Raw genomic sequence first — 23,302 nt, forward strand, 5'->3', positions numbered from 1 at the left:
ATGTGTTGCAATGTTAGTTTTAATATTGAAACGTTTTTGAACCTTTTCTTGGCTTTTGTGAAAGCACAGTTCAGGTCATCTGGCAGTTTGTGCGTGGGCAAGTGGCTGAAGATTCTCTGGCCTTCGTTGTCGAAGTTGTTCACCATCATGGCTCTTTTAATTGCAGATGCGATATTCGTGCCATCTAGTGCCACCAGCTAGGTATCACGCATAGTCTTCCATTGCTGCCATGAAATCAGTGAGGCAGAGATGGAGCACTTTGCATAGTGAGGCAGGAGGTTGTTTCCTTTTAACGTGAAAACAGAAAATGAGTCCCAACACATCACCGCTATGGTGTCTTCTGTGATCTAAGAACCATGATGCAAGTGTAAATGGAAAGGATTCATTCTTTTAGCTTGGGCACTCTTATTTCTTTATGTGCTTATGATACCTTGCTTTATGACAAGCTGTGAGAATATCAGAGTGGAGCCTCGTTGACACCTTGCTCTCGCTCATAGTCCTGGTCCTCATGTGCTTTGTGCTGCCTGTTGCCCAGTGTGCATTCTTGTGCTTCCTGCAGGCATAGTGCACTCATCTGTTAATGTGTGCTGGCACATCAACATGACCGTTACACTGGGTGTCTTGTAATGTGAGTTGTGGGTCATGATGTCATGGACAGCAAGGTGTATGGAATGCACCTATGTCAGGTTGGAGTGTTGATGTGTGATTGGCTCGGAGGGTTCTGAGTGTGTCAGCTAAGATCTGGAAGCTGGCTGGATGGGATGTGCCAGTATCTCTGTACCAAGTAACATACTTGGAATAAACTTACCTATGATTTTACCTGCTGGCTCTGGCGTGGTGTGTAACCTGAGAACCCTGTTACTTCATTGGCAACGAGGATGCTGTAGCTGCTGTGGCGGGGGCAGCAAGAAGTCCGGACAGTGCCCTCCTTGTGCAACATCGCATGCAAGGGGTTCCAGTTTCCCCTGGACCTGGAAATAATTGGTCCAGGGCACTTAAGTAAGCTGGGTGCTACTGGAGCAGAGAGGCACGGGCAGGCTGTGCAGGATAAGTTGCTGCAGGAGTCCCCGTGCTCACAGCTGGGGCTGCAGCGCCGGGCGGCATTGATGGATGCAGGGGATTGGCCTGCAGAGCGGGCCAAAATACCGGTGGCCGGGCGGTGCTTGGTAAATAAAGAGCAGAGGAGGTGCTGTGCACTCTGGACCCAACTGAGTGGTCACATCATCAGTGACCTGGCGGTGTTGGTGAAGTGGATATTTTATTGATTTTTATTGTTTTTGGACCTATCGGAGCGGTCCGAGTACTGGTGGCCAGGAGCGCTGGGGGAAGGAGGGCAGAAGGGGTCCTTTGGTGGTCGGACTCCCACTGGGTGGTTGGCAGAGCGGAGGCACGTCCATGTCCACGCCAAACACTGGAATGGTGATGTCATGTGTGCGGAGCATTGGCACGTTTGTTCACGCACCACATGGCTACGCTGCAACGTGTGGCGCAGGCATGCCGGGAATGGTTGCCATGGGTACCAGGGTTCTAACAGAGATTGAAGTCTGAGTCCTGTGTGGATGGCGGTGTGGCCCCATTGTAACACAGCGGGGGCTCTCCAAGTGCTACTTTTCCTTGGAGCTATTTCCATAGCAGAGCCTCTGAAATGGATTGGGCGTTCGGGACAGCAAGTTCTGTTTTGGCAGCTTGCGGGGGAGCAACGCTTGCGTGGCAGCTCTGATAGGAGCAGTGGTACTGATGAGGAAACTGTTGAGAAGGAAGTTGATTCTACCAATGGGGCACGTCAAAGTGGAAACGTGCAGGCCCCTAATTTATACTGTGACAGTGGGGGCATATTGACTGCGTTTTGCCCACGGGTGTGGGAACACTAATGATTTAATGGTTACTGTACCGTTAGAGGTCAGTCATTTTCCTTGCAAATGTGTTGTGACCTCTAGGTTAGAAGGCGAGTAAGGAGGTGGCCATGGGCAAATGTTGTTCTGGGACTGTTGCATTTGTGTGTGTGTTGATGGTGTGGCCCCTGGGTGCCCTGTTAGGATGTAATTCCATTAAAGATGTTGTGGTTAACATGTTTTCCTTTTAGGTGGATTTGTGGTGTTTATGCTTCAATATGTGAAGTTACACTGTTTTTCTCCTTCCAGGGGGAACCAAGGACATGTGGGTGCGGGGTGTTCCGTCTGGGGATGGGGACATTTGGACATGTGGGTGTGGGGTTCGTATGGACTTTACAGTATAAACTTTCAAATTATTCCACCGCAGGTTCAGTTACATTTCAGTGGTGGTGTTTTCAGTTTTGTGGTGCAGAAATGTTATGTGTTGGTGTTATGTCTGTTGATAGTGCTTTGGAATTCTGGATGAGTTATGTAGTGATGGTGTAGGGTGGTGTTGTTTGTTTATAGTTGGGGTAGGTGATAGTGTGTGTTCTGATACTGTTCTAATCAGTGAATATCATCAAACTGTTGGTTACAGTGTTGGTTCTGACGGAACGCCGGCGGGTTCTGTATTTCGGTGTGGCTGTTGTTTACAGTCAGGTTGGCAGAGAGTAGAGCAGTGTTGTATGTGTAAAACTCTTGGTTACAGTTGTGGGCAGCTACAGAGTGGCAGGTGGATTCTGTGGCGTGGAGTGGCTGTTGGGTACAGTCAGTGGAAATTGTGGTAGGATATTTTAATCGTTTAGCTGTCAGTTACAGGAGTAGGCAGCTGTTGAATGCTGTGTTTGTAGCTGGTGACTGTGGTCATGGTCAGGGTATATTAAGTGTATTAACTACAGGCAATATGTAGTTCGGTGACCGTTTGTTACAGTCAGGGTGTAGTTTGGTCAGAGGTTAGATTTTAGGTAGCGTATTTCTTGTATTTTAGGTAGGGTATTTCTTGTATTTTAGGTAGCATATTTCTTTTATTTTAGGTCGCGTATTTCTTTTATTTTAGGTCGCGTATTTCTTGTATTTTAGGTCGTGTATTTCTTGTATTTTAGGTCGTGTATTTCTTGGAATTTAGGTCACGTATTTCTTGGATTTTTGGTCGTGTATCTTGTGGTGGCGAGGTAGATGGTGATTTCTCTTGTGGGAGCGACTTTTCTAGTGTTTTCTATTGTGGTACCGAATTTTCTTGGCAGAGCCGGTGGTAGAGAGTTTTTGTGTGTGCATTGCCTGTATATTGTGCGTGTGAGCACATTTCTTTTTCCATGTGAATTGCATCTTCATGTCATTTTTGGGTGTTGGTGCATCTTATTTTCCATGAGTGTGGTTTGAGTGTTGGCCCATGTATCCATCTGGATTAGTGGTGTTGTGGTTTCTTATTTGATCTGCGTGCTGGCCACACGTTGGATTTTGTGAGGAGCTTGTTGTTGTTGGGTTTCCTTTGTTTTAGGTAGATGGAGGGAAAGGTGTTGAATTTGAGTTTCCTTTATTTTAGTTAATACGGAGGGAAAGGTGTTGTAATGTGAGTTATGGGTCATGATGTCATGGACAGCAAGGTGTGTGGAATGTACCAATGTCAATTGGAGTGTTGTGTGAGTGTCTGTGAGGGTTCCAAGTGTGTCAGTTAAGATCTGGAAGCTAGCTGGATGGAATGTGACATTGTCTCTGTACCAAGTAACATGCTTGGAATAAATGTACCTATAAATGTATCGACTGGCTCTGGCGTGGTGTCTAACCTAAGAACCTTGCTACTTCAAAGTGGTTTTAGTTTCTGCTTCCCTGGATGTGGCCTTGGAGACTACTAATTCCTCCCCAAGCATGAGTTTGCTTGTTGCTTCTGATGTGCATGCTCAGACAGGAGAAACTACTCTCAGGTTCATGCAGAGCTATCAGTGTTTCCTCTGTGAGCTGGAGTATGAGTTGCTTCTACGTTGCAAGATCCCAGAGGATGACTTGCATCTTCTGTACATTCTGTGAGAGTTTCCTATTGATTACCATCTCCACTCCATGAGCTTCAATTCATGAGTTGCGTCTGCTGTAAGGGGGTGCCATGACACAGTGATCAATCACAAGCAATTGGCTAATTGACAATAGACTGCCTCCAAGATGACCCTCCTGTGTCAGTGGGAGGGGCTTAAGCTTTCTGCAGCTAGACCGAACAAGTTTCTTTACTGTTAAACACGTCTTCAGATCGTGTTTGGACACTGAGAATGCCAAAATGATTAGTGCCTCCTCTGAGGTAGAGTTTGAGTGGCTTCTGTTGCTCATTTTCTGAGTGTGCTCTGGAGATTGTGGTCTTCTCCCTTAGCATGAGGTAACAAGTTTCTTTCTGTTGGAAGAGGGTGGTATATTGAGGGTATGGACTAACCAAAAGCAGCTTCTGCTTTGTTGAGCAGACGATTGACACCATCGACCCTCTAAGACGTGTCCTTTGTAGCTGTGAGAGCCACCTTAATCTTTCACCAGCCAAATAGACCTAAATAGTGAACCCATCTTTTAATTGGGGGAATGAGCAGGACACTAAGCACCATATCTTTATTTCCACACAAGTAGACAATTAGAAGATTGGTTTACAAGCATATTCTGTGCCTAAAAAAGACAAGCTGACAAATATATGTCTGTTAACCTTGATGTTTCAGCTGAAATGTTTTTTTTTCTGTTCTTTTAAGGCTGTCCTCTACAATGACAGATCTGTCCTGGAAAACCATCATGCTGCTTCTGCATGGAATCTTTTTTTGTCTCAACCAGAGTACAACTTTCTTAGTAACTTCGAACATGTAGAGTTTAAGCGATTTCGATTCTTAGTAATAGAAGCGATCCTTGCCACAGATCTTAAGAAGCATTTTGATTTTCTTGCCGAGTTTAATGCCAAGGTTAGTATCATGAATTATATGAACGTCAATTTCTGCGAATGTTATATCATCTGGGTTTTATGTAAAATTGTCGTTTTTTTACATGATATTTTGTAAACTTGAATTGACATTACCATGCAAAACCTATAGGCACTGCAAATGTATACAATATCATCATGTTTTATAAGTGGTAGTCTTAGAAGTGGGGTAGGCCTCTTGGTCTAATATCTAAAGGGTACATATAGACATGTACCTTTTTTCTTTTTTTTTGTTACTTTTTAAAAAATCTTTATTTAACATAGTAGCAGATGCATTACTTTGAAGACAGCCCATTTGGACAGAGAAATTGCAACATAACATAGTGTAGGCGTTGAATTATTACTGTTTATCCACTTGTCAAGCATTACAGTCTGAATTGTTGTGCGTCATTGTGTTTTCGTGGGGGCGAACGTGTACTTTCTGCCGATCCTTCCGCATCTATTAATTGTGCTAGGTAGTTCCGAAACAGACCCCGGATGTCTTTTGGTCTACATCTGGGCACAGTTAATGGAATGTATTCCTCCTCCCTTTCTTTAACATAGGTTAATTCTTTAAGCCATTCAGTTATACTCAGGAGTGTTCTGCATTTCCAGTATTTCAAAATACATGTTTTAGCAACTATGCAACATAAGTTGAATAACCTGCGGATTTTCACAGAAATCTTCCTAATATCTCCCAGTAGTTATATAGGGGGAGAGAGTATAGGGGATATCTTGGTCATAGTAGATATGCTCTCTGCCACCTCCCGCCAGAAATGAGCAATCAGTGGACAGTTCCAGTACATATGAAGGGAGTCTGCAGCAGCCATGGCATATTTCATACATTTGTCACTGGTATTTGGTGAGAAGTGAGAGATGTGGGCTGAGGTGTAATGTAAATAAGTATTTTAAATTGTATTCATCTAATTTTTACATTGAGGGAGACCTCTTTTGTTAGACGACACCAAATGAGCCTTTGTTCGTCCTGTACTGTGATGTTTCGATCTCTTTCCCATTTCCCTCATTGACAGGTATCTGGTTGGCTTGGCATTCTTTATACAGCAGAGAGACAAGTCTCCTGGAGTCTTTGCCGCTCGCTATCATGTCTATGGGATCACAGTAATCCGGTTCCCGGGGGAACGTGGCCACCGTTGGCGTCCCGCCATCCTCATTCTGAAGTATTGAAACGTTTTGATCGGGTTATCTCCTAACTTTGCCACAAATTCTTTGAGTGTAACAAATGTTCCGCCTGGAAACAGGTCTTGTAAAGTCATCGTTTCTCCCTCATCCCACATGTTCTTAATGTCTGTGTCGTACGTCGGGGGGAGACCTGGAAAGTTCCATAGGGGAACGGATCTAGAGTATGGAGCAGTGACTTAGTCTCTTGACCAAGCATTTACCGTTATGTGGACCAGATCGAAGGAGCATGAATATTTGTGTCGATCCGCCAAAATAACTGACTTCAGATTTGTTGGTGCAGCACTTCATGATTCCAGTGCCTGGAGCACCGGGTTATTGCTGTTGCAGTACCAGTGGCCTGCATATTGAACTTGTGAAACTGTGTAACAAAGTTCAAAATCAGTACTGCCAGACCGCCTTGTTCAAATGGTTCGGACAATCCCTCCTATCTAAGTCGTGACATACCTGTTCCCCAAAATGAATTTAGTTGCCAGCAAGCGAAGTTCATTGAAGAACACTCGTCCATGACACACTGGAGTATTACAAAAATAATAAAGTAATTTGTTTACCACCACCACCATTTTGAGCAGTGAAAGTCTGCCAAAAGACATTGGGGATTTTTCCCATAAACATAGCTTGATTGCCAGTGTATCTAAGTAGGCTTCATGATTATCAATTAGCAGGGAACGGTTTGAGCGAGAAATCGATATGCCCAGGTACTTAAATTTATGTGGGGCCAATCTGAATCCTGATAGATCTGCCAGGGCACATGTGCTATCAGACAGTGGGAATAGTTTGGATTTTGCCTTGTTAATTCGATATCCGAAATGGAACATGAACCTATGGACCACATCCATCAATGGAGCTATGTTTTTTTCTGGATTACGGATATTTAAAAGTCTGTTGTCTGCATATAGGGATATGACCTGTGGTGGACCAGTTATATGGACCCACCTATGCCTGTGTCTATCGTGTTTCATTTGTGCAAAAGGTTCTATTGTCAGAGCAAAGAGCAACGGGGAAATAGGGCATCCATGCCGTGTCCCGCGTTCCATATAAAAGGTGGATGACAACATGCCATTGGTACGGACCCTGGCAGATGGCTTAACATATAGTAGCCGTATGTAGTTTTATAAAATTATCCCCCAGTCGTATCTGGTATAGGACTGCCAAAAGAAACATCCAATATACTGAGTCAAAAGCCTTCTCTGCATCAAGCGAAGCTGCGACTGCCTTAGCTTTGGGGTCTATTTGGGAGATGATGCTAAAAAGTCTATGTGCATTAAGTGCTGTGGATTGCTTAGGAATAAATCCGGATTGACCCGGGTGCACCAGTGTTGACATAAATGGAAGGAGGTGGGTGGACAGAATTTTTGCAAATATGTTGGTGTCTGTATTAATCATTGATCATGGTCTGTACGAGGCCATCTCTGATGCTGGTCTGTTTGGCTTCAGCAGGACTGTGATCACAGCCTCAGAGGGTATAGGTGGCAGCTGGCCGGTCTGTAGAGATTCTTCCAAGACTTTCAGGAGTTTAGGCGCCATTAATTGTCAGAGGTCCTTATATAATTCAATTCCTATCCAGTCTGGGCCTGGTGCCTTCCCGGATGATAGTGTCATGATGGTGTCTAGAATTTCTTCTAGCGTGAATGGTTGATTAAGTGTTTACTGTGTCTCAGCTGAGAGGGACGGGAGAGGAATTCCATTCAAATAATGGGATAGTTCTGTGTCAGTGCATTTGTCTGCATTGGTGTATAAGGTGAAATTCACCATTGATCTCCTCATGTGTAGTTAGTATGTTGCCTGACTGCCCCTTAATCCCAGTAATGTATTGTGTCCCTCTTTCTCCTTGGATGGCTCCCGCTAGGAAGAGGCCTGGCCTGTCCGCCTCACCATATCACCGTGCTTGGGTGGGCTGCCTCATCAGGTGGAATTTGGATAAATTCCCATTGAGGAGTCCCAGCAATGCTCTGTCGTGTGTTTCGCCATATTCGTTTCAAGTTGTCTCAAGTCAGTTCTACAACTCTTAACTCTTTTCTCATTTCCTTCAAGCTACTGGCAGGCATTGAGATCACTTCTCTCCTCAGCCATACTTTGAAGGTCTCCCAGACAGTGGAATAACACAATACAGAGACCTCATTCCTCTGGAAGAAATCTTTGATCTTATCCTGTAATTGCTCCAGGAAGTTCAGATCGAGCAAGCATGAAGGTGGCATTCTCCACGATGGACGAGTGCCAGGGCCCTCCCACTGTATTAATAATGATACTGGTGAATGATCTGAAATGGTTCTTTGGTGTATTGCACTATCGTGGACTTGTGTCATCATTCCTGCCGAGATCAACCAATAATCAATTCTGGACTGTGCATCATGAACCGACGAGTAGTAGGTGTACTCTCGCACACTGGGGTTACGCTCTCTCCATACATCCACCATGTTCCAGGATCGTATTGAAGTGCCCCCCCCCCCCCAGCCAATCGAGAAGGCAGATCTCTCAGATCTGCCCGTAGAAATCAGGGTCATCAGAATTAGGGGATGATGTACAACTAGTGTTGACTAGTTGTACATCGATCCCGGAGATCTTACCCCATAATATCACATTTTGTCCATGGGGGTCTATGCATCGCTTAACCTCCTGAAAGCACAATGAACAGTGTATTAGGGTCATCACCCTCCTCACTTGTGTCGAATAATTAGTGTAACCACGTTGAGACCCCCAGTTGGATGCGAACCCCTTATTGAGTGCCCCTTTGGCATGAATCTCCTGTAGCATCACTATTTTGGGACCATTGCGGTTTAAGTATGCAAGAACTTTCCTCGTCTTAATAGGGTTATTTAGCCCACTGACATCCCACGTTAGGAAGGAGATTTTATCACCCATTGCTTCCGGTTAGCCTCACAAAATATACAAGCTTCACATATATATGCTGCAAAGGATTCTATTGTCATGTCTGTCGGTCAACATGTCTGCACTTTTCCAAGATAACATAGTACAACTACATTTCTATTCAATACCCTGAACCTTTGATAACTGGTTCCGACTCGGACCCCAACCTGACAGATACCTGACCCCAAGCCCCCCCTCATCATCACCTCAAATCTGATGATGTGACCCAAACATAACTGTGGAGACATCCTGGGGAGCCTTGCGAACAGTTGTTGCAAACGTTCAGCACATCACTTGGAGAGTGACTGGTCTCAAATTATATGAAAGCTACATGCCAATTTATATTCTTGTGGTAATCAGGTGCAGGCCAGTGTCAATATGGTTCAGTCACCAACTTTGGCATCCATCTCATTATTGTGTGGTCGAGGACTGCGGTTCCAGCTGCGTTCCCGCTGCGGGACAGGGATAGACGCCTCCACGTATGCAGTGGCCTCGGATGGTGTTTCAAAGAAATGTGTATGACTTCCGTGTTGGATCCTGAGCTTGGCCGGAAACATAAGGGCATAGCCGGTCTGTAGCACAGCGGGTAGAGCGCTCGCTTTGACATCTGTGCAGAGCCTGCTGACACAGGTTTGAATACCGACAGGGCCAAACTCAGCTTTTCATCCTTCTGAGGTCAATAAATGAGCACCACACACCACGGGTAATAATGAGCAGCACTCAGATACCTGAGGGTTCATAGCGCTATATAAATACTAAATTGTTATAATTAATTAAATTAATTAATTATACAGAATATGTCTGATTCTGAGCAGTTTCTTAACCGGATGGTATGATTTCCGCAATGCCTGTACATTTGCCGCAAAATCCAGATAAATGTGGATATCTTGAGCTTCATAGCAAAACGTGTCCTGCCCTCTGGACATCCATAAAATGAGGTCCCTGTAATTAAGTAGTCTTGCAATGATGGTGTGCGGGGGAGCTCCCAGTTTAGGGGTACGTGCCAATGCACTGTGAGCTCGCTCCACCAGGAAGTGCACAGAACATTTTGCAGGGTCAAACTAATGTTCTCAACAGGTCTTTCACAACCATTTCCATGGAACCCTTGTATGCCGCCTCGAGTATTCCGATTATGCAAATGTTATTTTGCCTCGAGCGTGATTCAAGATCTTCACATTTCTTTCAGACTTGCCTCATTTCCAGTTGTAGATTTGTTCTGTCGCGGTCGTGTCTGTTGGCTTTATCCTCTGTCTCCCCAATTCTAGTCTTCACCTTTTGATGTGGCCACTTACTTTCTCTAATTTGGATTTCAATGAGCCCAATGGTGGAGACTGTTGTCCAGTTTTATCTTTTCGACCATGAAGCTGCTTTGCATCACGGCCAGCAAGTGATCCTCACGGGCATCTAGAGAGGTCGAGGTGTGTTCATCACTGGTCACAAGATTCATAGGGCCAGGGGTCTTAGCGGGGGAGCTGGAGTGTTGGTATATGAATCCATGGGACCTTTCTTTTTCCCACAGGTCCCTTTCGTCATATTGCCACTCTCGTTGTAGATCCTGGTAGTGTCCCGAAGACCAAAAGTCGGGCAGGCAAGGTATCAGAGTTCCAGGGACGTCTTGTGTATGTGGGTATTGTATTCAGGAGTTTGCTAGTGAGATGGTTGCTTGATCCGTAAATAATGACTGGGCCAATGGGCCTGGCTGGAGGAGATCCCGCCTGGGCGCCACAACCCTGTCCTGGCCTGCAATCACGAGGAGGAATGCTGGGGGGTCAGTTTTGCACTGGTTGTATTCAATGCGGTCGGTTACAACAAGATGTTCCTTCAGTTGTTAAGTTTGCCAAACTGCTGTGGGTAGTGACGCTACGTGCAAGTCACCAGGCTTCTGGAGAAAGTTTTGCCACTTGTATTTATTTGTCAGAGTGAGAGGGAGCCTTTTATATTAATTGTGGGACTGGCATCTGATCTGATCACATGGTGTATAGTCCGGGCCAAGCTTGTGTTGCATTGAGATGGCTGTGGAGATTATTCTAGGTGTTTTACAGGTACTGTGTACGGACCGGCCTGTAGTTCACAGGGTAGCCCTATAAGATTGCCTTAAAGTTTATGGCCTACATTATGAAATCCCTGGGGGGCCTGTTGTGGACCCCAAGGGCATACTGGGTGTCAGGAGGAGGTAAGCAGGTTGGCATGCTACTGTTATCGGACCCGGTGCTTAGTGTCTCATCAGGCATTGTTTCTGGTTCACCACGGGCTCGGGTATCCGATGGGCTTGTCATGTTCAGAAAATGCATCCATGAGGGTATGGGTGGCGTTATAGCACCCGGGACATGAGGGCCCGCTTCTGGCGCTGGGCATTATGATGGGTTTGCACACGTGTGTTTTGCCGCATAGAGCCAGCTTTATGTAGTGGGGTGATCTGATATTGCCGATATTTTACGTGGATGTGGGTCCCCCGCCCAGCTCACTTTGTTATTCCGGCAAAGGCTTCCTTGTATACGGTCCGTGTGAGTCAGCAGGCCGTTGCGTCCGGAAGCATCACGCAGCCGCGGCTCCTCCCTCACCCCGCCGTACCTCCTGGCCTGGCCACTGCAGAACGGAATAGTGTGAATTTCAGATCGCAGATCCTTCGATCCAGCAGCTATGCGTCTGGCACCATGGTATTTGAAATGTTGGCGAGCAACATATTCTTCTTGCAGGATTTTAGTACCACCAGAGCTCAGATTCCAGCTGTCATCTTGCTTGCTGCTCAGCAGCGCCCCCCAGAGACATGCACTTTTAAAACCCATATATTTTCCATTTGAAATGGGGATGAAGATTGAATTTTCTTTCTTTAGCCCGTGTTGCATTGGTGTCCTCTGAAAATGCCTTCTAAATAACATCTTTCTTAATACCGTTAACCCCAATAACATATTGGAGAAAGGATACAAAGTGAGATGGCTAAAACACAAATAAATGGCAGCAGGTAAGTGGGTAAGGCAGAGATAACGAAGGAGGGTTGTTTGGGTGGGGTGGGGGGGGATTGATTCCTTTCCTGCAAAGGCTCCTAGGATACTAATCTTGGAAAAGCCAACTGTGTTGTCCTTAGTGTAGGCATTGAAAAGGCATTTACCAGGCGCTGCCATAATGATGCTATCTGGCCATAAGATAATATAAGGTAACAGCTGCAAAATGTAGTACCTGGACTTATGATAGCTGCCTGGAAAATACCTATCTAATACCTATGCACAAGTCAAAATCATCAGACTTATCAATGCTTGTTTTTAACAGGACTTCTGTGAAAGGACATGCATACTGCTTATAAATCAACCAGCTGAAGGCACACCTGGTTAAGACATTTGTATTGCACAAGTAGCACATTTAATAACTGAAGTTAATCCATACAATCTCTGAAGGCAGCTTTGGAATAACACTGGCAAGCACCAAGTCTGAGGTTGCTGCAGGAAAAGGCTAGCACAGAGCAATCCCAAGAGGATGCGTCTTGGGATGGCAGGGCAGGAAGTGGGTGGGAATAGCCATAGCGATTAGCATGGGCATGGGCAGTCACTAGGTAGGTAAATGACCAAACATCCACAGACTGTGTGTCCCTCCACAGATTCCATCTCCCTTCTAGCTGTACTCCAATAGTTTCAGTTTATAGGTTTCTCTTTAGTGCCACCTAATAACTAAAAAAAAATAAGAACTTTAAAATAAAAAATTACGGGCGTGTAGCACAAACTTGTGGCCCCAACAAATGTGTTCGCATTTAGAACCTCAACAAATTAGCTTCAAATATCAATGAACTTTTACATGTTTTCTTAACTTTAAACAACACCTTCTCAAGAGGGCAGTGTTGACCCGAGTGTTGAGCAGCGGTTAATATGGCCACAATCTAGGAGAGCTTTGGTGTGAGTGGCAAATGTCTTTGTGAATAAACACTACTTAGAAGGCAGACAGTGCTTGGGACGCAGTGCAGTGTTTCCATGACCATACAAAGCTGTTGCTTCAGCTTGCTCCACAAGCACGAGAGGCAGAGAGCAGTACTAGTACTGCGCAAGAAAAAGCTGAACGAAGGTTCTTCATCAGGCGACACTGCATCATCAAATCCATTTTCAGAAGCTGGGTTTCAGGCTTTTTATGGGCCCTACCTGTAAGAGAACTCACACACGCGGTTGTGGCAGAGGGGCCAGGTTGATGGTCTCGATGTTTCTGTAAACGCCTACAACTGACGCTTCAGGCTCAGTTGACTGATTTCCCTTTGGAACAACTCTACCTTCTCACAGTGATGCATATGGTCTTGAGTTTTTAGATTTCGGCAGTTAATACTAGTGTACAAGGGAGCAGTCTGCAGCACCTGCAACGAACGCTGTCACAGTGCTATTTCTTTTTCTTTCTTCCTTTGGAGGAGTGCATTGAGGAGTGTGGACCTGGGACTGGTAGCTACATAACCTCATTTCGAGGGGATTGGGTCCTCCGACGTATTCCATATCTATGACATGTAATCACCACAGCTGTGCTGCTTCGGAAACTTTTTTCGGCGTCTGCGTCCTGCGTCGATGACGTCGATGAACCGTCGTCGAGGACCTCCTCCGACGTCATCCAATGTGATGAGTAGGACGCACGACGCCCGTAGCCTCAGTTCCGTTTTTTCTGCGAACGTGTTGCTTCGTGAATCTCGGTTAACGCCTCGACTCTTTGGAGTTCTGTTCTTCTCAGTTCTTCGAACCTGTTAGTTTTTGTGAAAATCCTTCGTGTGAAGATGTCTTCTACTTCGTCTTCGACCCCGCGTCCGGGCTTCAAGAAGTGCGGGGAGTGTGGGCCCAAGATGTCGGTGACGGACTCGCACGACGCCTGCCTCTGGTGCCTCGGGGATGCCCACGACACGGATGACTGTATCGACTGCCAGTCGCTCACGTCCAAAGCCTTACGCGAACGTAAGAAGAAGTTGTCGGTAGGTCGGGTGTCCAAGCCCCGGAAGTCGAAGTCTGCGGGGCTTTCGACGGATGATTCGAGGGGTGACTCTCCGCGTCATCATCGGAAGTCTCGTGGGTCTCCTTCTAGGAGTCGGTCTCGCCACTCCTCAGCCTCTTCGAGGCATTCTCGGAAGCGCCGACACCGGTCGTCTTCCAGGTCCTCTTCGGAGGACTCTACCCGGCACGTCGCTTACCCCACCAGCCGTGCGACGCCGGAGGAATGGGCTTCCTTTGGGAAGAAAATGCTGGCGATTCTTGAGTCGCAGGGTACTAAGCCGTCCGCGCCCCCGAGTGGGGTCGGTCGTGAGAGGTCGAAAGACACCGCTCGCAAGAGTGGTCGGCACGAGTCACGGGAGAGGTCCCGTTCGGACAAGGAGAGACTCGTTCTCGACGTACCCGTCGCAGGTCCCAGTCCACGACGCGTTCGAGACCGTGTGCACCTGTGAGGTCTTCGAGGAAGACATCGACGTCTGAGGCGTCGAGGGCTTCGACAGGCTTTCTCGAGGCTCCAAGGAAGTCATCGAAGCCGGCGACGCTCAGGTCGTCGAAGGACACGCTCGGGGCTCCGGCTTCGAGGGCTGTGTCGACGCCGCCGATGCTGGCGGCGCTGCATCTGACGTCGACGCCGATCCTCTCGGCGCCGATGCCTGTTCTCTCGACGCCGGCACCGATTCACTCGACGCCATCGACGCCTTTCATGTCGGAGGTACCCCGTGGCATGGGGGAACCCCCTAGGAAGGCTCTGGTTAAGAGCAAGCACTCTCGGGTGCCTTCTTTTCGCCACCTGGAATATATTTCAGAGGCGGATGAGGATTCTGATGGCCTGGTTCCTAGTCAGGTTCCAGATGAAATTGTCTCGGGCCATAGTCAGTTTGACGAGTTGAGGCAGTCACTGCATGATGCCAGTGGACTGGACACCTCTCCGGAGGTGAAGTTTTGTAGGCCTGAGCCTGGCTCTCATGCCGATTCCTCGTACCGGCGCCTTATGGCTAGGGTTTCTGAGTACTTGGGATGGTCTGCTCCCCCAGGGGAGTTTGTGCAGGATGGTCTAACGGACATCCTTGATGTTGGTCCCCCAACTGACCCGGTACTGCCGTTCCATATGGCTTTGCAGAGAAGGGTGGCGGCGGCTTGGACTGCTCCGGAGAGTCTCCCAGCGGTGGACAGATCCTTGTCGCGAAAATACCATCCAGCCAGTAGCGACCCCTGCTACTTGACCAGGCACCCCACTCCGGAGAGTTTGGTGGTGCAGGTGGCCACGGCCCCGGCAAAGCAGGCGTCGTACCCTACCATCCCTCCTGATAGGGACGACAAACGTTTTGATGGCTTGACGAAGAAAGTGTTTTCTTCTGGTGGTATGGCGCTTCAGGCGGCCAACTCCAGTTGTGCCTTGTCTCGTTTCACACACACTCTGTGGAACTGTGTTGCGTTAGCGGCTGAACATATTCCCGAAGGGGACGAACGGGATGGTTTCCTTGCTATGGTCCAGGATGGTAAGGATGCCATGTGTGAGTCCGTTCAGTCGGGTTTGGACTTAACTGAATGCGTCAGTAGGTCCATGGCGGCGAGCACCGTGATACGCAGGTTTGCGTGGTTGCGGAAGTCGGGGTTTGCTCCTGATGTGCAGTCCCGGCTCCTCAACATGCCCTTTGACGGTGAACACCTTTTTGGCAGCAAGGCTGACGAGAGCCTTGAGAGGTTGCAGACCTCAAAAGCTGCAGCAAAGTCGTTGGGCGCTGCAGTTCGCCAACCTCTGCCTTTTCGTCCTAGGGGACAGCAGTGGAGGGGTGGTTCCTTTCGCTATTACTCGTCCTTCAGTAAACGAGAGGAGCTGGCAGTTCAAGAGGCCAACGCAGGGGTACCAGAGGTGGACGACAGGGTACCCGTGGTGCCAAGGCCGCTCGGGCAGTTGCCTCTTTGCCCTCAGGTAACGCCGCAGCCGCTCCCACTCAGTCATGAGGCCATGTCCCATGGTTCGCCGGTTGGGGGAAGGCTGGCGCAGCATCTTGTAGAGTGGCAAGCCATTACTTCAGATGTGTGGGTTCTGGAGATCATAACCCACGGCTACTGTCTTCCCTTTCGGCACAGGCCTCGTGTCAATCCACCAGGGAACCTCTCTTTGCAGAGTTCGGATCCGCTCCTTGCGCAGGAAATTCAAGCCCTGCTGGAGAAAGGCGCCATAGAACTGGTGCCTGTAGCGGAGAGGAACAAGGGATGGTATTCCCCTTATTTTTTTATCCCAAAGAAAGATGGGGGATTGAGACCCATCATGGACTTGCGCGGTTTGAACAAACTCCTCAGCAAGGACAAGTTCAAGATGGTTACTCTCTCTCAAGTCCTCCAGGCCCTTCAGCTTCAGGACTGGTTGGTGTCACTCGACCTCAAGGATGCTTACTTCCATGTGCCGATCCATCCCAGGCACAAGAAGTACCTGAGGTTCGCGGTTGGCGACTCGCACTTTCAGTTTCGGGTCCTGCCGTTCGGATTGACCTCCGCCCGAGGGTTTTCACCAAGCTCATGGTGTTGGTGGCAGCGCATCTCAGGCAAGGGGGGATTCACGTCTACCCCTACCTGGACGATTGGTTGATCAGGGGGAGCTCTCCCGAGCAAGTCCTGGATCGACTGTCCGTCACCTGCCACTCCCTTCACAGGCTGGGCTTCTCCCTCAATTTAAAGAAGTCCCATTTGACGCCAACACAGCGGCTCCAGTACATCGGAGCAGTGCTCGACACTTCCCTGGGGCTGTGTTTTCCTCCCCAGGTGAGGGCTCTTCACATTCAGCAGATGGTGCACAAGTTTCAGCATGCCCAGACGCTCCCAGCGTTCGAGTTCTTGAGGTTGCTCGGCCTCATGGCATCCTGCATTCTTCTGGTGCCAGAGGCTCGCCTGCGGATGAGATCTTTGCAGTGGGCACTCAAGACGCAATGATCGCAGTCCTCCGGCAGGATGTCGGACCCGGTTCAGGTGCCGCCCTCGGTCGCCCGGGACCTTCTGTGGTGGGCCGTCGAAGGCAACTTGATGAAGGGGGCTCCATTTTGGCTTCCCTGGCCAGAGGTGACGATCGTGACGGATGCATCCCTCACGGGATGGGGAGCTCATGCCAACGGGCTGACAGTCAGCGGTCGTTGGTCTCCGTCGGAGTCCAGACTCCATATCAATCTGTTGGAGCTGAGGGCCATCAGGCTAGCCCTGAAGGCTTTTCTGCCGACTGTGCGAGGAAAGAGTGTCTTGATCCTGACGGACAACACAGTGGCCATGCACTACCTCAACAAAAAGGGGGGGGCAGGGTCACTTCCTCTGTGCAGGGAGGCGATGCAGCTCGAGTTCTGGGCCATCCAGCAGGAAGTTTCGATCTCGGCAGTTCATCTGGCCGGAGACGAAAACGTGACGGCGGACGCTCTGAGCAGGCAGAGCGCGATCTCTCACGAGTGGGAGTTGGCTCAGGAGATTTTCCTGGAGATCTTTGCCCTTTAGGGACCCCTCAAGTGGATCTCTTCGCCTCCAGTGTCAACCGGAAGTGCGAAAGGTTTTGCTCGCGGGAATTTCCTCCAAAAGGAGCCTTAGGAGACGCGTTCGTGGTGGAGTGGTCATTCCCGCTGCTGTACGCGTTTCCTCCAGTCCCCGTCATCCCGCAAGTGCTGCGGAGGTTACGGAAGTTCGGTTCCCGGATGATCCTCATTGCCCTGGCATGGGCTCGGAGGACGTGGTACTCGGACCTTCTCGACTTGTCCATCTGCCCTCCACGTCGTCTTCCCTACCGAGACGATCTGCTCTCACGGGAGGGGGGTCAGGTTCTCCATCCAGAGGTCAGATCCCTCAACCTTCACGCTTGGCTTCTGAAAGGTTGAGGTATAAGGATTGGGACCTTCTTGAAGACGTTATGGAGGTGTTGCTTTTGGCCCGAAGGCCAGCAACAAAGTCTCTGTACCGTTGCCGTTGGCGTAAACTCTGCGACTGGTGCAGAGTTCAGAATGTGGATCCTTTTGCATGTGACATCCCCATGGTTCTGTCCTTTTTACTTTCTTTGGCCCACAGGGGCTTGCAAGTGGGTACCATTAAAGGTTACCTGGCGGCGCTGTCCATCTTTAAGCGCTCATCTGAAGAGTGTTCTTACTTTAAAATCCCTTTAATTTCACAGTTTCTGAAAGGGCTCACTAATGTGTTCCTTCCGTCGCCTTTCCTGGTGCCCGGTTGGGATTTAAACCTTGTTCTTACGTTTCTTATGGGTGCTCCGTTTGAGCCTTTACATTCTTGCCCTTTGAGGCTGTTAACTCTGAAAACTGTGTTTTTAGTTGCGGTTACTTCCGCTCGCAGAGTGAGTGAGTTACAGGCACTTTCAGTTAAGCCACCCTTCACTGTATTTCACAAGGACAGGGTTGTCCTTAGAGTTCGTCCTTCTTTTCTTCCGAAGGTAGTGACAGAATTTCATTTGGCCCAGAAGGTTGTTCTTCCGGCATTCTATCCTCCTCCGCATCCTGGTAAGGAAGAGGAGAGGCTCCATAGGCTTGATCCTAGGAGAGCTTTAAGCTTTTATGTTTCACGCATGTCCCGGGTCAGAGTGCCCTGCAGAGGGGTGTTCCTATTCACAACATCTGTGATGCAGCCACCTGGGCTTCAGTACATACATTTGTACGTCACTATTCTCTTGATTCCATCCGAGGACAGGATCTGGCCTTTGGCAAGGCGGTCCTTTCCTCTGCTATTTGATTGGCTATTCTAAATTTTGATTCTAAATTCTTTCCCTCGTCCTTGCTCTGGTACTGCTTTGGGAGTCTGTCATAGATATGGAATACGTCGGAGGACCCAATCCCCTCGAAGAACAAGTTACTTTCTTACCTGGTAACGTTCTTTCGATGGGATGGTCCGACGACGTATTCCATATCGCTCCCGCCCTGCCTTCCCCGCTGCAGAATTTCTTTTGCGATTGCAGCTTACGTTCCGCAAGGCTTTGTGTCTGACTAGCAGTTGACTAATTTCACACGTTCTGGGGGAAAAAACTACAACTGAGGCTACGGGCGTCGTGCGTCCTACTTATCACATCGGATGACGTCGGAGGAGGTCCTCGACGACGGTGCATCGACGTCATCGACGCAGGACGCAGACGCCGAAAAAAGTTTCCGAAGCAGCACAGCTGTGGTGATTACATGTCATAGATATGGAATACGTCGTCAGACCATCCCATCGAAAGAACGTTACCAGGTAAGAAAGTAACTTGTTCTCCTCCACGAAGGGACTGACAAGGGAGCAGTCTGCAGTCCGCGGCTCCGCGGGACTGCGATACTGTAGGCCACCCGAACACAACACGCCCACTAGCCCTCTAGGCCCCAAGTAACTGAGCCGGAGCCTGAGCCCGTGAAAGAGGAAGAGGAAGTGGAAGGCATCAGACTCGGCAGCGCCCATGTGACAGACTTCATATGAGTTAATCATTTACTTTTACTCCCCTTTACTACTTTATCTTTGCCTCTCGACCAATTCACTCCCATAAAAGAGAGTCAATCGCCCCAGAATTCGTCTACTGCAGGGGATTCACTGCATCACTACAAGGAGGCGTATCCCACCGCCTCTGTACAGTGTTACAGATCACGAGAGAAATAGTGTGCAGAGTAGACAATTTAGCTCGGCAAACACAATCAGCAGACAAGATTCAAATATACTTGCGCGTTTCAAAAGGGGACTGCGGGCAACTTGCCTTTGACCCTCGCACAAAGGATACTATCAAATAAAGAATTATAGGCATATTCTGTTGTGTCTGACCTCTCCGAAATAAGAAACGATAAACGTTGACGCTAAAGAGGTGGTCTGACTACACCATAAAGATCCCGAAAAACTTGTAACGGAAGCTGATTCTAACAGACAACAGAACTAAAGCCAGAAAAGAAAAAATGAAAACCCTGGGTGGGCCATGCATCCGACAGCAAACTAAAACCTTTGGGAGGTGAGCTTTGCGCAAAGACCCCCTCCTTTTCAGAGCCCGTTCTAAATCAGACAGAGAGCACGTTATTAGCCATTAAAATGCACCCTGAAGAGCAAAACAATGGCAACAAAGAAGATTTAACAGAGGCAAACAAAATAAGCAAACCTCAAGACACAGTAAGGAGCCCATTATGCATAACCTCAACTGCGCATGACGACTCGCGGGCGATCTCAGAAAAACTAGCACTAGAGCTGTTGATGGTTCAGAAATTGACTGACCGCGACGAAACAGCATTGCCCAGCCTACACAGCATTAAAACCCATGAAACTTCAAAGAGAGAGACGTTGCCACGACAACCAGACGAAGACACAGTAAATATACATTCAATCCATGACCATCAAAACATTCAAGGGAAAGGCCTGTCACATAACGGGTTCAGCGACCCCCCCATGGGAACAACAAACATCATGGGAAACAGAAATGACTGAACCATCACAAAAAGACAGAGCCAAACTGGCAAAACAAAGATGGAAATTACTCCACGAACGACGTCAACACTCAGAATCGCTATCACAGCCAGTTACACAAGGGCAAAACTCCAGGACAGCAAGACTTTCCTTGGACATCACTGAAATTGAAAGTTTGATGAACAATCATGAAAAAAGAAGAGAAGTCTTGGGTAAATTGTGTAAGACAACAAATCCACAGCACAGAATCCATTGAGTTGCCTACATAATGGCTTGACACTACAATCGCAGAGCGAAACACACCTAAACTCAAGATATAAGAAAACAAGTACGCCTCTATTTGAGCAGAAATCGCCCATTCTATGGAATGCGAAAACAGAGACATATGAAGAAGCTGTTGCTCCAGCAGACAACAAATGCAAATGTGTGCCATCCGAACTCTCTCATCAAGATCTGATTCCAACAATCATGCTGGATTTACAAAACATGCTTATTGCAACGACTACACAGACGATGATCCCATTTCTAAAACTTCAAGAAGCAACGATTGAAACAATGAAAGATCAAGCCACCCTACTCGCACTAATTCATTCTAAACCGATACATCTTGAAATTTTCATGAATAAAATGCAAGATCGGCTTAATGAGGAAAATGAAGCAAGTCAAATGTGGCAAGCAAGATTAGCAGATATCGCTAGACATGATGGAGTCGAAAAAACCCAAATGACTAGTGCTCTTATTACAATGATGACTGCAGAAAACATCCGAAAAACTAACCAAGAACAAGCAGAAATTGAACTTAACAAAGGGAAAGCTCGATTGCTACAGAAACCCTCACATCCGAATAATTCCTCACGAACAGATGTTTTTGCAATGGATTATCAAACGCACACCTCCTGTTGGAAATCTTATTTGCATTAACAACGATATAACATTGCCACAAGAGTACTTTAATCAAGCACTTGCTTCCCAAAAATGCGCCTAACCACCCTACTACTATGAACCATACAACGAATGGGGCTAAAGGGCCAGAGATCTATGAGATATTTGACTCTAAGCAAAATACAAATCGGGCAAAAACGAACAAAGAACCTACAAAAAAGGAAAGAAAAAAAGGCAAACTGGCTCAAGAGCGTTTCTAAGAAATCTTTCCACACCGCAGATGCCAATGACTAAAACACAAACTAAAAGAAATATAGAGGGCGCTAGAGGGCTGACCAAGATGGCCTCTCCCTTGTGAGCTCCCGTGTGGCTCTACATCAATCCTGATCAATTGCAGCTTCTCCGGTGGGTAAACAACCCAATCCCTCGTTGATATGCACCACTAAGAGTCAGCCTATACAACGCGTCCAAAATCGCAGAGCTCAGTGCCTCCTGTACCTGGGAGCCTGGCCTGCTGAGGAACTGAGAGGTCGAGAGGCTACTGGGCCACATCCTCACCGTTGCGGCCCGGGAGGCCCCCATAGAGTGACTGACGAATCCTTTGGCAGGAGCCGACCACGCTGTTGGTGCATGACGCGGGGGAGGCACTGCGAAGAGGTTACACCTGCTCCCCCGAGTGGCCCATCGGCCGTGCTCCTGTGGTGGGGAAACTCCAGCCGGCCCACTAGGCCAACAGTCGTGGGCTGAGTACTGCGGAGAACCGCCCCACTCAGGCGACACCCGAAAGACCCGGAACGTGGACGAACCAAGCGGGGTCCTCGCTAAAAGAAAAAAAAGAAAAAGAAGATCCCAACCCAGCCCCAGAGTTACACCCCTTGAACATGTCGGTCTGCAATACAGACACCGACACTACTACAACATAAGAAGAGCCAGCTACTGCCCAACCAAGGAGCTGGCCGGCCGGTAACAGCTGCTGGCGGGGGCGCCGTGTCCTGCTCCTCCCTCGCTTCCATCACCTTATCCCGGACTGAGGGGAGTTTACAGAGATACGCCGCCGGTGCTCCGGCAACTGCTGCCAGCACACACTGTTCAGAAGGAGAGGGGCCCACCTTCCTGGTGTTTCCGGCCCGTGGGGACGGGACAGGTAGTAGCCGCGGGCGGTGTCCGCCGGAGGTGTGGACCACTCCAAGCCAGCTAGCTCCGAAACAGGGACAAAGAATCCAGGGTTCCCCGCACAGCATAGCTCCTGAGTCCTTGGGGCACTCAGCCAGACTGGAACATTTGCCAACAGTCTGTAATCCTGCAGTAAGTTTGCATGGAGGACACTTGCAGCGGACAACTGGACACACAGCTGATAACGGAGCGACTGCCCTCCAGATAGAATGTACCATGCCCCAAGCAAATCTTAATAGTGTCAATGTGTGCTGAGTTGGGTGCTGTGACCCCCGCTTCCCGACGCAATTCACCCCGCTAAGTGACCTATATCAGCAGCGCCCAACAAACAGTGATCTTCATTATATATCAAGCCACAAATCACCTGTTTTCTCTCACTTGCGCACCTTACACACACCAAGTGGAAAGCCAATGTAATGAGGGCTTGGAAGCGCTTCCCCACCTACCGCGCTTACAGAGAAAATCACCCGAGGGGGAGCGTAACAGTACTATCTCACTGAACACCAACTGCCTGCCGCTTCCCCGTCACCAGAAAGCATGGACGAAGGCCACAGAGTGACTACCCTACCAGTTAACAACCAAAGCAGCACTGGGAGCCTTGTATAGTAATACCCCAGATCCTTACTGAGAAGGCAAACATCTGAACAGTCCACAGACCTTAACCATTGCCTGTGAGCATATCCAGCGGGTCACTACCCCCAAGGGCAATCCAGCACAAGCCCACTCTAACCGATCAGCACCTCCTTTGCACCCAAGAGAACCGATTTGGGGAGGCCTCCTGGAGCCCAGCCTACTCCAGCTATATTAAACACCACCTCGCTCCAGCAGCTGCCCAGAACTCGGCTCCTTGTCAGCCCATATTCACCATGGGGAAAACCGACAAATCGCAACGCAAGCTGAATTCTGAATCCAGAACGACGTCCAGGACACCCCGACCCAACAGCGGGCCGGAATCTCCCACACAGGACGCACTTCAAGAGGAAGACCTCACCCAATCCTTCGATATCAGGGAAATCCTCCTTGAGCTGAAAGCTGGGATTGGGAATCTGGACAGCAAAATAGAT

The 23,302-nt window shown here is 48.5% G+C and overlaps 1 protein-coding gene across 1 annotated transcript in view; it reads left to right on the top strand.

The window, feature by feature from the left end:
• PDE3B (phosphodiesterase 3B) overlaps positions 1-23,302 on the top strand; it is a 2,257,139-nt gene that overhangs the window by 1,998,467 nt on the left and 235,370 nt on the right. The window contains exon 13 of the mRNA XM_069623736.1: positions 4,589-4,792. Coding sequence (XP_069479837.1) covers positions 4,589-4,792 — 204 coding nt within the window. The remainder of the gene's footprint in view (positions 1-4,588; positions 4,793-23,302) is intronic.

Source organism: Ambystoma mexicanum, chromosome 11, assembly GCF_040938575.1.
Source record: "Ambystoma mexicanum isolate Mex_15411 chromosome 11, UKY_AmexF1_1, whole genome shotgun sequence".
NCBI classification, from domain to species: Eukaryota; Metazoa; Chordata; class Amphibia; order Caudata; family Ambystomatidae; genus Ambystoma; species Ambystoma mexicanum.